The following is a 14182-nucleotide window of genomic DNA, read 5'->3' on the forward strand; positions in this document are numbered from 1 at the left end:
TATCCAGTTGTCAACTACATTTGCATTATTTAGAGTTCAAGGGTCATTTTGGAAGCTATAAATGAGCAATTTCAGCATCAACACAAACCAGTGTAGTTTCTTAAAATAGTAAACATTACTTCAGTGATAGTATATAAATAGATTTTTTTTAAATCAAGGCTCCACAAAAGCTTAACAACCCTACCTTCATCTTGTTTATTACTTTTCTCCAAGCTCCTAAACATAGCTTGCACGCCAACAAACTGACTTTGATACAGAAAAAAACCTGCAATTCAGCCAACATGAAAATATATAAGGAATCTGAAAGTTGCTCTCCATTACATCTTTGTGAAATAAGGATTTGTATATTGAGAATTTTAAAGCTGTTCTTCTTCCAGCTCCAAAAACAGAACGACCTCCTCTGCCCAAAACAACACAAAGAGCTGAAACTCTACAAACCAAACCTGGTAATGACTATAAAATTAGTGCTCTGCTGATTTCTGACTTGCAAGTTGATATAACTAATTGTAAGGGCTCATTGAATTTAACAGCATACACAGTATTATCTATGAATGTATGCTGTAAACTAAGAAGTAAATATAAAATATCCAAACAGCAAGAAGCTCGAGCAAATATACTGTTTAATATTTCCAGTTGCTATTGCATATTCTGATACATCAGTCCTATGACAGCTCAGTTTTGCCCCTCCTGTGTACCATCAACACATTATTTCTATTTTAGATCATCTAAATTATATATATATATTTATATATATATATATACTTTCTACCAGCTGTAGTTTTTTTTCACTGCCTATAAATACATTTATCTTTTTTAAATTTGCATTGCAACTCATATTTGTTTGCCAATTTTAAACACTCATTTTTTACAAACCATTTTTTTCAGTTCCTAATGAGACGCAAAAGATTTCCCCTTACAAACCCAAAAAACCTCAGCCGACTGTTCAACCACGTAAAGCTGGTAATGCTCTCACAGTTTTCATTCTTTTGTGTATTTTTTTTTTTTTTTGAGTGTCAGGAAAAATTTTAATCTAAATTTAAAAGCAATGTGGTAGAGAAGGAATGCAAAGTGCAATTTCAACTGTTCTCTACACCTCACGTACAGTATATGCAGGTGAATCTGTCACTTTACATTTGGTTCCGGATTATGCTCTTATACACTCTACGGCGCGTTTTCCAGAAATTGTGGTGGCAGTTGTTAGGGGACAGTATATTGCATAATGTATTTACACTGCTTTGACAGACAAATGATGAGATTTAGCTCCACAGATGGTACAAAATGTTGGAAAACCAACATTCTCCATATTTTGCAGTCATTTGCAATAACATTTTTTGTTCATCTAATGCACTTTATTTACTATAATGTTGTAAAATATGTTTTAAAATGCTATTATATATATTCAAGTGTTTTCTTGTATTTTCTTTTTCAGTGAATGTAGAAAAATTCAGTTTTGTAATGTGCCTATTTAAATACTTTTTTGGATTAGTAATGGTATTTTCAGAAGCTAAAATTGTTTTTTGACAGCTTCCACAGAAACACCAAAGGATTCCATTAAACCTAAAATTCCACAGCAAACTCCTGCACCCACATTTGGTAATAGCTACCATTCTGCTGTTGATATATACTCAAAGAATGGCTTATTTTATACTTTAGCTCTAGAATGCTCCATAATTGTGAATGGATATGTCAGTTCCGCCAGCAAATCATTTCATATATCTTCTGTCATTGAAAATGCATTGCTAATTTTAACAAAATCTACCTTTAATGTCATGCTTATGAATGTTAGCTTTAAAAAATGCAGCATGCCACCATCATCATCATCTTCTTCCTCTTCAGTCATCCTGGAAACAAATCATCTCCTTGCTTTCAGTATTTTCCATTTCAGAGACAACCTTTTCCATCAAAGCCATTTTGATGCAATGAACTGCATGGGCAAATTAAAGGAGTCATTCCAGTAGAATATTTCAAAAGATTTCTTTGTGGTTAATTGTAAATTGTGTTTCTAATTTCAGCTCCTTACAAACCGCAGCATAGTTCTTCCAGACCGAGGACATCAGTCGGATCTAAAATCAGAACTGGTAATTATTTCCGTTTAATTCTGCTGCTTTTGCTTAACCTGAATTCATGTTTTTTTATTTTTATGCCACTGATACTTCTGTTGTTTTGGAATTCATTGCATTCTACTTTTAGAGCACTTTTAAACACCCAATCATGTATAGTATATTGTTTTCACGGCAAATTATTAAGATATTTTACATACATTGGCAAAATTATACTGTCAGGATGCTAATTGGATTATAGTAAATATAATTAATGATATTCAAATCTAACGTAGGAAAAAAAAAAGGAAAAAGGCTTTTGTCACCTACCTGTGAACCACAAAAAATGCATATCTGGCAAGTGTGGAGAATTTTAATTGGCTGAAATGTTTAATTGAGAATTGTGTTGTGCCCTGAGGTCACAGAAAAGCTAAGATGAGCATTATAGATGACTGAATATGTCAAGGTCTGAAAGTGTAGCCTAACATTATGGGCCTGCCCTTCTGTTACAACTATATAATAAGGAAATTACATATATTTGATGTAAGAAATCTGAATGTATATCACTGTTCCTATGGCTATCTTTTAGATAGAGAATAATCATCATCTTCCACCCTCTACACCCCTCTACAGTTAACAGTATTACTTTACACCCTGTACCTCAAAAAAACATTTAGGAATCACATTGGTCTCATCCTTCAGCCCACAAAGCTGGATATTGTTTCCTCTGCCCATCCAGCACTAAAACACTTTCCAGACACCTTATCCTCTGTAGTATATAGTTCCATTGCCTAAAATGCCCAAAAATGTTTAGAACAGCAAATAATTGGAAAGATTGGGTCAGTCTAGGTCCTACAGGATGGGTTAAGGTGGGTGCAGGTGAGGAAATTCACAACTTGAACATTGCTACTCCTCAGCCCTTGTCATTAATCACCGAACAATCTATTGTACATCATCCAGCTGTGCTAGGCATCATCTATAAACCATTTTCAGGTCTTTTAAGTAGTTGTTTTATAAATAAAGCATGAGTAGAGATCTCTGTTGGTGCATTAGACTTTCATTACATTCCCTTCACCCATACACATGCTTTTTCCCCTTTTGTCTCTGTTTCCTCTCCTTCACTGATTGCAAGTGCTTTCTTTCTACAATTCTTAGAAGTTATCTATATAACTGCATTTAACTGTAAATACTGAGATTATGTATGTGTTTTATCCTGTAAACCTTTCTGAAGCCTTACATACTTTTGTGGAAGTATAAAAATAAATACTTACATTCCTTCTCTCACCCTCTGTTGACACATACATATACACATCTTGATCCATGAGAAGTGCTATGGAGACAATGGTTCGGTACAGTAAATAATTACTCTAATAAAAGTTCTTGAGATTTACTAGAAGTTGCACCATTGCTCAATACATTTGCAAGGAAAGGTAATTCCATGTGTTTTGTATTGCTTTATGATATATAAATCCGGGGGTTTGAACACATTTAACATTTCAGGAATTGATTGATGCTTATGTGGAATGCAGAAACAATGTTTTTTTTAATAATCCATTAAATGTTGTTAGTAATAATAAATTGTTTTATAGCTGCCTGCAAAAAATTAAGTAATAGCAACTTTGAACTTTTGGGGTTCCTATAATGAAAGTGTGAACATTATCCTTTTTTGCTCAGGTTGAAAGAATGAGTACATTTCTCTGGAAATACCGCACACTGAGAATTATTTACTAACAATGTTGCAGCTTTGTTGATAGAAACAATGTCACAATTTTGTTGTGACACTGCTTATTGTATTATTGCTTATTTGCATGCAAGCTGCCAAATGCTTTAAACTTGCTTTTTCTTTTGTGGCCGTCCACCCTTGTCTGACGTAGGAGCACTCACACATGTGTAAAATTCTAGATAAGTAGTGATGGGCGAATTTATTCGCCAAGAGCGAATTCGTGGCGAATTTGCGCGATTTGCTGCCAGCGAATAAATTTGCAAAACACCCGCGAAAATTCGCCCAAAAAAATTTGCCGGCGTCAAATATAATTTTCGCTGGCATCGAAAAAAACGGACGCCGGTGTCAAAAACTGGCGCCGGTGTCAAAAACGGGTGCTGGCGTAAAAAAAACTGCGCCGGCGCCATTTCGCAAATTTTTTGCCATATCGCGCAAAATTTGCGAAATTGGGAGCTGTAGTGAGTTGCCATATGACCTCACAAGGAGGTTTAAAGTTGAATCTCCTGTCCAAGTTGCCAATTCCACTGTAGATTACTACTGCCACAGTAATATCCTACAATTCTGCTGGCTGTAGACAAAAGTACAGCAGAGCCAGTAATTAATTCATGTTTTTAAAATGTGCTAGTGTGAACCAGGCAAAAACACATTTGCACATGGAGTATCAGATCTGAATATATTCTTTTATAATGTTTCAGGCATTCTATTTAATGTACTGTAATCAGAACAGAGAGTTAGCCAGTCAAGTTAGAGTTTGATGAGAAATAACAGTATTGAACAATGTTACTATTGTTGCCTGTTGATTTTTAAAACTTTTTTGTGTTTTTTTTTACAAATCCTATTTTTTATTTGACTTCTTATTTTATGGTATGGATTGGTATTTTACAGACATGTATAACGTAATGTTAGCACTGTATTCATTTGAGGGCGTCCCTAGTGAAAAACACTATGTCCAAAAATTAGAAATTTCTCTGATAAAATATTTGGCAATGTTTGTAGTTATGGCACACTAGGTATTTTTTATCTTAAAACAGAATTCTTATGGAACTATTGTAAATTGCAAACTATCATATTTATCATTCTGATCTCAATACCTGCTGTTTTATCTCTTATAACCCTGGCATCTAATTTACTATAGCTTGTTTTTGAGGTTTATTTGGGAACAAAGGGAGGGGTAGAAAGATACTGTCTTTTTAAAGAAATCTCTACATTCACCATTACTTCTGTTTATCTATGGAACCTGGCTGCTCGATATCTCCACAGTCCAGCCTCTGCTGTTCCACCATATATAGTAATAAACGTGACCCTCCAGTAGAAATTTCAAACAAATAGAGTTTTCCATTCATATTGAATACCTCAATATTCAATAAAAGAATATATTTTTTTATGAATTGTTACTGGAGTGTCTAGCTCAGGTTAATTGATATTCAGCATGCTACTTTGACACTAAAAATTAAAAGTTCAAATAAAATCATGGTAGCACAAAAATAGTAAAAATAGCAACTAGCCCTGAGAAAACCCAGCCACAAGTACAGCTTTGACACTGTTTATGAAAGGTTTGCAAACAACTCTTAACATATCAATGTAAAAAGTCCAGAGCTCACATTTAAGCATGTTTATTGATCACCATTTTACTTTCCAGTACAAACTGGAACAATTCAAGCAGCATTAAATCATGCCAACAGGAAGAATTTATGGAAGGGCTGTCATGATACCAGGGAGTGGCGAACATGATCCTGTATCAACCGTGGCTGTTATTTTATATAATATTTAATTCAAGTGCTAAAATGTCCAATACATGTTAAATGGCGGTGTTTGGCTGAAAAGCACTCAGTTAGCATCATTCCAGCGAGACGCCACCCCCCCCAGTCCTTTATAGGTCAGTTGCATCATCACAATGAGATATCCATCCCACAAAATGTACCAGATGAAAAAATTCTACTAAAAAGTCCAACTAATTCACAGAACTAAGCACAAAAAAAATGTACTAGAGATATTTGGATACAATATAAACAAGTATAAACGAGTAAATAGCATGAAAACTATAAAATACATTGTATATCATACATCAAAATTACTGGTGGAGAAGTCAAACTTCTAAGCTCAGGATACAAAAAAAAACACAAACGGCAGGTTTATTAAGGTCTGTGTTTTGACTAAGACCGGGGGCACTCACCCACTTCTGTCCCACGGGTCCAAAACAACACCTGTGCTGCAACATGAATAACGTCCCCGGATCCAGACGAACTTGATATATGTAACAATAGTGGTATGGAGCACACGGTGGTTGGAGGAATTAAAACTGTATTTATTGAATGCCCATTAAAATCATCAGTACATCATATGGATATAACATCTCCCCCAAGCGTGGGGGAAATGTTATATCCAAATAATGTACTGATGATTTTAATGAACATTCAATAAATACAGTTTTAATTCCACCGTGTGCTCCATACCACTATTGTTACATATACTGAGTTGTGTTTTTCAAGAAATTTTTCAAGATAATTTTTTTGGTCAAAATTCTCATTTTTGGGTTAAAAAAGAACTTGATTTTTTTCAAGATTTATTATACCCCAGCACTGGAAATAGCTTGAATCAGAAAATACACCATCTAAAACCTGTCGAGGTCATGTCAGAGTCAATGGCAGAGGTGCCTTGAACCATTTGAAAATGCTACTAGCCTTCATGATGTTCCAGTTTTTTTAAGGGTCTTGCCTGAAAACTCGGTCAATTCGAGTTTTCGGGTTGTTAATCCCATTCAAGTTTTTTTTTTTTTTTAAATTAGAAACCATTTGAGTTCATTCGAAGTATACAAAACTCAAAAAATTGACCTTAAATAACTCCCATAATGTAAGTAAAAACTCAGTTATTGTTTACATAAAAATGATAACATTATAAACTTGATTTCAGGGTCTGTGTACCCAAAGGTTGAAAACCAGCAAATGGTATCAGTGAGCAAGCATACTGTAATTTAAGGAACAGTAAAATTAAATAAATTAAGTGTTTTAAAGTAATAAAAATATAATACAGTGTTGCCCTACACTGGTAAAACTGATCTTTTTGCTTCAGAAACACTTCTAATGTTTATATAAATAAGCTGCTGTTATTAAAATGGATTTTGCTGATTTTTGTGGAAAACAACTGTGTAACTGTAAGCAGTGTCAGTCATTGCTGCTAAAGTGCTATCCTTCATGAAAAGGGCATTACTGGAGAGATAAAACCATAATTCTGCCTTTTTATAGATCCAAGTTAGGCTTTGCCTTAAGTATATAGTGCAGTTTAGCACCCAATGGTTAAGAAGCATATTAATAAATTAGGGAGAAAGTGTAGAAATGCTAAACTAAATTGGTATAAGGAATGGAATAATTACACTATAAGAAAGACTGTCAAGTTTTTGGTTGTTTTCGCTGCAAAAAAAGGAAATTGCAAGAAGATGATTATGCTCCAAAAGTAAATTATAGGACATTGTAGGCAAATAGCAGGGGATGTTTTTTCACATAAAAAGGAACAAAGAATCAGAGGCTACCCCTTCATAGTAGAGGAAACAAACTTTCATTTAGAGCAGAGAAAATGGTTCTTTGTAGTTGGAGCAGTATGGTTCTGAAATTCCCTGCTAGGTAATGTTGTGATTCTGTTAATGCCTAAAAATCACTTGGATGACTTCTTGAACAAGCGTGATATCCAAGGCTATAGTGCACTGGGAATATTTGGAGGAATGGATGAAAATAATTGAGGACCACATTGAGTCCTGGAATAATGTGTGAACAAAAAATAAAACTTCTAAGCAGCACTGTTTACACTAAATAAACATATTTTAGTCACAAAAAAAATATTAATCTGTTTTTCACCAAACTGCGGCAACAATTTGCAGAGACAAAAAAGTTGCCATAAGAAAAACACCTATTGACTTGAATACATTTGGACAAAAAGTTGTAAAAAAAATTGTCGCTCTTAAAATTTGACTACCATTGACTTCAATGTGTTTCGAGAATTTTTTGATGAAGCGAAACAGGGACAGATTCACTCATCACTATTTATATTAGTAAAGCAGCACTTTATGAGGTGCAGTACTTTTGTTGATCCACCAAGTATACTTTTTCAAAGACAGATGGAACATTTCATACAAAGAGTGATTCACAATTAATCCTGAAAGTAGGGAGCTGTTTCATTTAAAAAATGTGTTAATGTTAATTTCTTAAGCAATATTAATGTAGAGTTCTGAGCCAAGAATATAAAACACGTGGATTGTCTTGAATGTTGTATCATTTTTTATTCCAATCTTTCCTAATATAAAGACAGTGGTGTATGAGAATATGCCAACCATAACAAACAAAATAGCTGGATTTAGTTTATGTAGACATTGTTGTACTGTAGGCTCTTTCTAGTCTTGCACTGTATCTGATTTTTCAGATTATAAAAGATCAAAATTAATGGAATAATAGAATTGCATGTAAACTATCCACGAGTGCCAGTTTGTAAAAAAAACACATATGAAAAAGAATAAGTGTGTGCGAGTGCTTGTTCATTTTGTCTTTTTCTGCACTAGTATCTTAATGTGAATTTGTAAGTTTTATACTGTAATAAGTTTAACTTACAGGTTGTTCACAATCTGTTACAGTGGTAGAGTGTACAGAAAAATATTCCACACAACAATGATTTTGTGCCCTGGTGTTATAATTCTGTTCACATGCATGGGTGCAGTACTATAATATGTATATACTGCAATAAGCCTTTTTTTAACTTTTCTGTGTTTTATACTGTACTGCATAATTCATGTACAGTTAAATAAATGAGAGGTACAGTCGACTCTACTTAGGTGGTCCAATAACACACTGCAAAACAGACGTAATTTATGATGAACCAGGCACACATGGTAGAATACATATTTGTACCCATTAGTAGTAATTCTACAAGCACTTGTATCAGACTTCTTTCTGTCCTCTGCACCTCTTGCTAGATTAAAAATCTAGCTATCTATGCTATAGAGTAGGCAATACGTTCAGAGCACAATTGTAGCCTGCACTTGTCATGCTCCCCAACTTGCTTAGTTAGAGGGTGGCAGGCAGAGCACCTATATGCGCTACACTTATACAGTATTGACAAATTTCTGCAGCAATGTATTTATGGGGGAAGTGCAGGTCCTTGCACTCAGAATTGAACCCACAGGTACTGAACCAGCATATCCATCCATGGCCCTATTGGGATATGCCAAGAAAAAAAATACACAATTGGTATCTGCATATTATTTTGAGAAAAATTAGTTTATCTCGAGTTTGTTTCATAACTCTACACTAGTCCTATTTATGCTTTGTTTCTTGGTTTTCCGTTTCATCAAGGTTCGAAAGAGAAAAGGCACAGAGGGACAATATAATTACAGTTACTCTATGTAACAAGACTTTGCTCATAACCTTCCATTCACTTTATTAACTTTGTCACTTTTTTTGTGTACTGGAGATCAAAACTCTACTACACATTTTAGATAAGGTCGTATTAGTGCTTTGTAAAAGGGAATAACCTTCTTCCTCAGTGAATCTATAACACCTTTTAAAACAGATCAATAATTTAATGGCCTGTTATGTTTATTATCATTGTTACCCCTAAATTGTAAGCAACATATGCATAAACTTTTATTAACACTGAATCTCATATGCCACTTCATAAGCTCCATATACTACAACATCACTGTCTAACTTCATGAAAATAAGTCAATTTGTTTTACATTACTGTCCTACATAATATAATCCTGGCTACTTATACTTATAATGTCATTCTCCATGATATAATCTTAAGGGGGTTATTATTATAAAGGTCAAGTTGTTTTTTTACCAAAAAAAGTCAAGGTTTCAAGGGTATTTTTTCAGTCAAAACTTGAATTTTCAGGTAAAAAAAAAACCTAGCATTTTTCGTTTTTTTTTTTAATAGAATTTTTCAGGATTTATTAAACCCGAACCTGGAAATAGCTTGAAACCGAAAATACTCCAGCTAAAACCTGTTGAGGTCATGTAGAAGTCAATGGCAGAGGGCCCTTTAACCATTTGAAGATGTTTGTAGGCTTCACGAAGTACGGATATTTTTCAATAGGTTTTTAACTCGAAAACTCAATTAATTAGAGTGATTCACATTTTTTTTCACCAAAAACTAGATTAATTCGAGTTTTCGGTTTTTTGCACCCAAAATTCACTGATTACAGTTTTTTCCATTCGAGTTTTTATCTTAAATCAGAAAACATTCAAGTTGTCATTCAAGGTATAAAAAACCTCACAAACCTCTAAAACTCGACCTTTGATAAATAAATGTTCTTTAAGGCTACAAATGTATTGTTATTCCTAATTTTCATTATTCGTCTTTCTATTCAGGCCTCCCCTATTCATATTCAAATCAGTGTATGGGTGCTAGTGTAATTTGAACCCTAGCAACCACATTGCTGAAATTGCAAACTGGAGAGCTGCTGAATAAAAAGCTAAATAACTCAAAAAAACACAAAAACCACTAAAAGTTATTTCAAAGGTGAACCACCCCTTTAACCAAACAGATAATTCATTTTATAAGTTACCTATTAAAGAATCTTACCAAATTGGCATATACTGTATACATCAGGAATAATCAGAAAAGGTGTTTTACATATGGGCTGTTTTATTTAATTTATTTTTATAGAGACCAGCAGTATTTAAGGGTTTTGTTTACTTTCCATTAACAAGTTACAGTAATTTTTTTGTCAGTACTGAAAGTGCACAGTTACTTAGCTGTATTAAAATACAATAAATACTTGTAAGATACATTTTATAGGAAGTACCTAATGTTTTTCCATTTAAACCACTGGTTAGTTTTGTGTCAGACTATAAATGGACTGGAAGCTTCAACCAGTGTTTTGGGAAACATGAAGTAAGTATAATAAAATAGAAGGCATAAAATAACATATGGTGTGTAATAAGAACATATGTGAAACGAATTGGTTATTTACTTCTGTTTCCATTGTTGTCTCAGAAATATTTTTATTAACCCTCTGCTGTGAAACCAACCGCAGTATTACTTGTACAAATGAATGGCAAATTAATTCGCAATTTTTTAAATTATCAGTTAGGATAAATAAAAATCCTAATGCATCATGTTTAACTTTAAAATGTGGTTGTCTGATCTCCATAATACCTTTCTATGTCAGTAATATATCACTGATACTGCAACTACAATGATACAGCATCAATACATTGTGTTGACTTTATCTATTCTTTTTGTAAACTTGGTAAGGTTCCATCGGTTTGCATGAAAACATGATTTAAATCCTGCATAAGATTTGATTTAAATCAGAAACTCACCCTGGTGGACAGTTGGAAATTCTTTTTAGTAATCCACTTTGGTAGTGTTGATGTTGGTAGCCAAATGTCTGTTGTTTTAATGTTAAACAACTACATAATTGTTTTTCCAGAAATAATGGTTGTAAGACATGCCATTACATTTCAAATGTATCTGTTTTATACTGAGAAATCTTTTTAGTTCTTAGGTGATTTTTGGTTTTGAATTGCCCCTTTACACATTGATTGTTATCTGTTTTTACCAAGTTTATCATGGCACATATCAGTTTTACAGTTTGATGAAATCCCAGCGAATAAATAATTTATATAAATCAGGCCTCAGCCTCACATAAGCAAATGATCTCAGGTTACTTCACTCGTTTTATTGGGCTAACAATATAGCAAAAGAAAGAGATTTCAAAACTTTATAGGTTTCTATTTCAAGTCATGCTGTGTATGCTGCTTTAATGGGAAATGATGTACATTTATCATGAGCTGTCAGCATTTTCTTGTCTCTGTCTTGCAGACCAATGATATATGCTTTGTTCTTACTTGGAAACTACAAACAAATTCTCACATTTAGAGGCCTATTTATCAAAGGTCGGATTTTAGTGGTTTTAAAAGCTTTTGAAACCACAACTAAACTCACACACTCCAAAAGTATGAATGTTGTGACATTTATTAAAAAATCTGAAAAAAAGATTAAGAACAGAAAATTACGCTGAACAATATGCTAAAAAATAAGAATACCTTGGAAATAGTCCAAAAAGCATCAGCTCAGCTCCCACTGATTTCTACAGGACCTTAACAACTCTTACCTGGCAAAGTTTTGTAGTTGTGGTTTTTGTGGTTTTTGTGGTTTTTACACTTAATAAATGTCAAATTCTTAGAGCTTTTTAAAAAAAATAGTAATAAAACAAATTTTTAGATAATCGTGGAAAAAAACGAAATTTTATTAGTAAATGTTCCATATCAGGTTTTTTCTGCAAATGAGCTTTGGAGCAAACTTTTTTAATTGATAAACTGAGCCCTAAGGCTCAGTGTAAGTAATAAATTATACTACCAATCATCTTCACTCACATGCTCAAATTGTCTCCAGCGACCGTTCCAGTGACCGTTTTGTACACTTTGCAACACTAGGAGGCAGATTTATCAAGGGTCGAATTTCGAAGTGGAAAATCCTTCGAAATTCGACCATCGTATAGAATCCTCCAACATTCGAATTCGAAGTTGGAGGATTTTATTCATTGAACGATCGTATTCCAATCGTAGTACTATCGTACGATCGTACTCCGATCGTACTTCGAATCGTTCGATTCAAATGATTTTATCGTACGATCGTACAATTTTCCTTCGAAACCAAAAAACTTAGAAAATTGTGCTGAAAGGTCCCCATAGGCTAACATAGCACTTCGGCAGGTCTAAGTTGGTAAAGTATTGAAGTCGAAGTTTTTTAAAGAGACAGTACTTCGATTATCGAATGGTCGAATAGTCGAACAATTTTTACTTCGAATCATTCTAATCTAAGTCAAAGTCGAAGGTCGTAGTAGCCTATTCGATGGTCGAAGTACACAAAAAATTACTTTGAAATTCGAACTTTTTAACTTCGAAAATTCACTCGAGCTTAGTACATCTGCCCCTAGGACTTTTGCAGGCAATACCACTTAAAAAAAGGAGAAGTCTCCAGTGTTTTTTCAATTTTAATGCATGATCAGCAGACAGGATATGATGTAAGTGACATAAGATTGAGGAAGATCTAGCTTCATTTTAGCAGTTCGCCTGGTCTGAGGTAAACTTTGTCCGAGTTTTAGATATTTGATTTTTTAATTAAATAACCCCCCAGAATTTCAAGTATATTTGAATTTAAGGGAGTTTTAAAAAACTCACATGCATTCGAAATTTGACCTTTGATAAATGTGCCTCTAAGAGTTAGTGGCAGATTTATTGAGGGTTGAAGTGAAAAATTGAATTTCTACTAGGGAATAGTTAAAATTCTATTAGAGTTTTTAAAAAAATGTGAATCTGAATTTCAAAATGTATCAGTGGCCCTTTCAGAATTTAAATTTGACTATTTGACACCTTAAACCTGCCAAATTGCTGTTTTATCCTATGGGGGACATCCTGTAATCAATTTGGAGTTGTTTGGAGATATACTAAAAATCTAATTTTTTTTGGTGAAAACACCTCGAATTGACTTAGATTCAAATTCAATTCTAATTAAATTTGATTCAAATTCAATTTGAATTTTATTCGAATTTGTGGGTCAATGCCATTCACCCAAATTTTAAAAAATTAGATTTTTTTAAAAAAAATTTAGATTGGTAATTTTTTCCAAATTTTGAGTTCTTACAAACTCCCATGAACTCGAAATTTGACCCTTGCTAAATCTGCCCCTTAGAGATATCATAACAGAGGCAGATCATAACAGAGGCAAAAAGCCAATGTAAGTATGTAGGCATTTCTAATGTTTATGATGTTTTGCAGGTGTTTTACTATAGCTTTCCTTGATCACCACTATATAATCACCAAGCATGCATTCTGTGCACCATACTTTCTAGCTTCAAAATGACTTGCCCAATAATGTTTTGCAGGCGTTTTACTATAGCTTGCCTTGATAACCACTACCTAATTTCGCCAAGCTTGTAAACTGTGCACCATGCTCTCTAACTTCAAAATTACTTGCCCAATAAGAAATTTATCAGTGGCTTTTATAAATAAGATTTACTGTATTTCCTTTGTACATTGCACTATTCCATGGAAATTGCATGTGGCAAACCATGCAATTTTCTTTGCTCTTTAACATTTCCAACAATGCAATGTTTGAAATAATTAGAGCTAAAACTTCTGTGCTCAGGGATCATTCCTGGTAAAAATGTTCTAAGGTGTAATTTATGAAGTAATAAAAAAAAGTCTCATTGGAAAAATAAATATGTCTGCTCTGTGATCTAGAATGGAATTCTTCACTGAGCATATGTTCTTATGCCACTTCTGCAGGCAGACATGTTTTTCTTATTACTAAATAAGGAAAATAATGCTATTTTCAACTACAGTATATTACACTAATATTAGAAAAAACACAAACAAATATAAAGCAGCTTCAAATTTAATGGCTTATTTTCGCTGTTGGCAGG

At 33.5% G+C, this 14182-nt stretch overlaps 1 protein-coding gene across 39 annotated transcripts in view; it reads left to right on the plus strand.

Annotated features, from left to right (window-relative positions):
- LOC108707524 (target of Nesh-SH3) overlaps positions 1 to 14182 on the plus strand; it is a 181819-nt gene that overhangs the window by 129254 nt on the left and 38383 nt on the right. For 32 of the 39 annotated variants that reach the window (XM_041582306.1, XM_041582307.1, XM_041582310.1 and 29 more), the window contains 4 exons: positions 378 to 446; positions 886 to 960; positions 1525 to 1593; positions 2013 to 2078. In XM_041582306.1, coding sequence (XP_041438240.1) covers positions 378 to 446; positions 886 to 960; positions 1525 to 1593; positions 2013 to 2078 — 279 coding nt within the window. The remainder of the gene's footprint in view (positions 1 to 377; positions 447 to 885; positions 961 to 1524; positions 1594 to 2012; positions 2079 to 14182) is intronic. The other 7 variants (XM_041582338.1, XM_041582342.1, XM_041582341.1 and 4 more) reach the window with 4 other exon arrangements.

This window comes from Xenopus laevis, chromosome 2L, assembly GCF_017654675.1.
Source record: "Xenopus laevis strain J_2021 chromosome 2L, Xenopus_laevis_v10.1, whole genome shotgun sequence".
NCBI lineage: Eukaryota > Metazoa > Chordata > Amphibia > Anura > Pipidae > Xenopus > Xenopus laevis.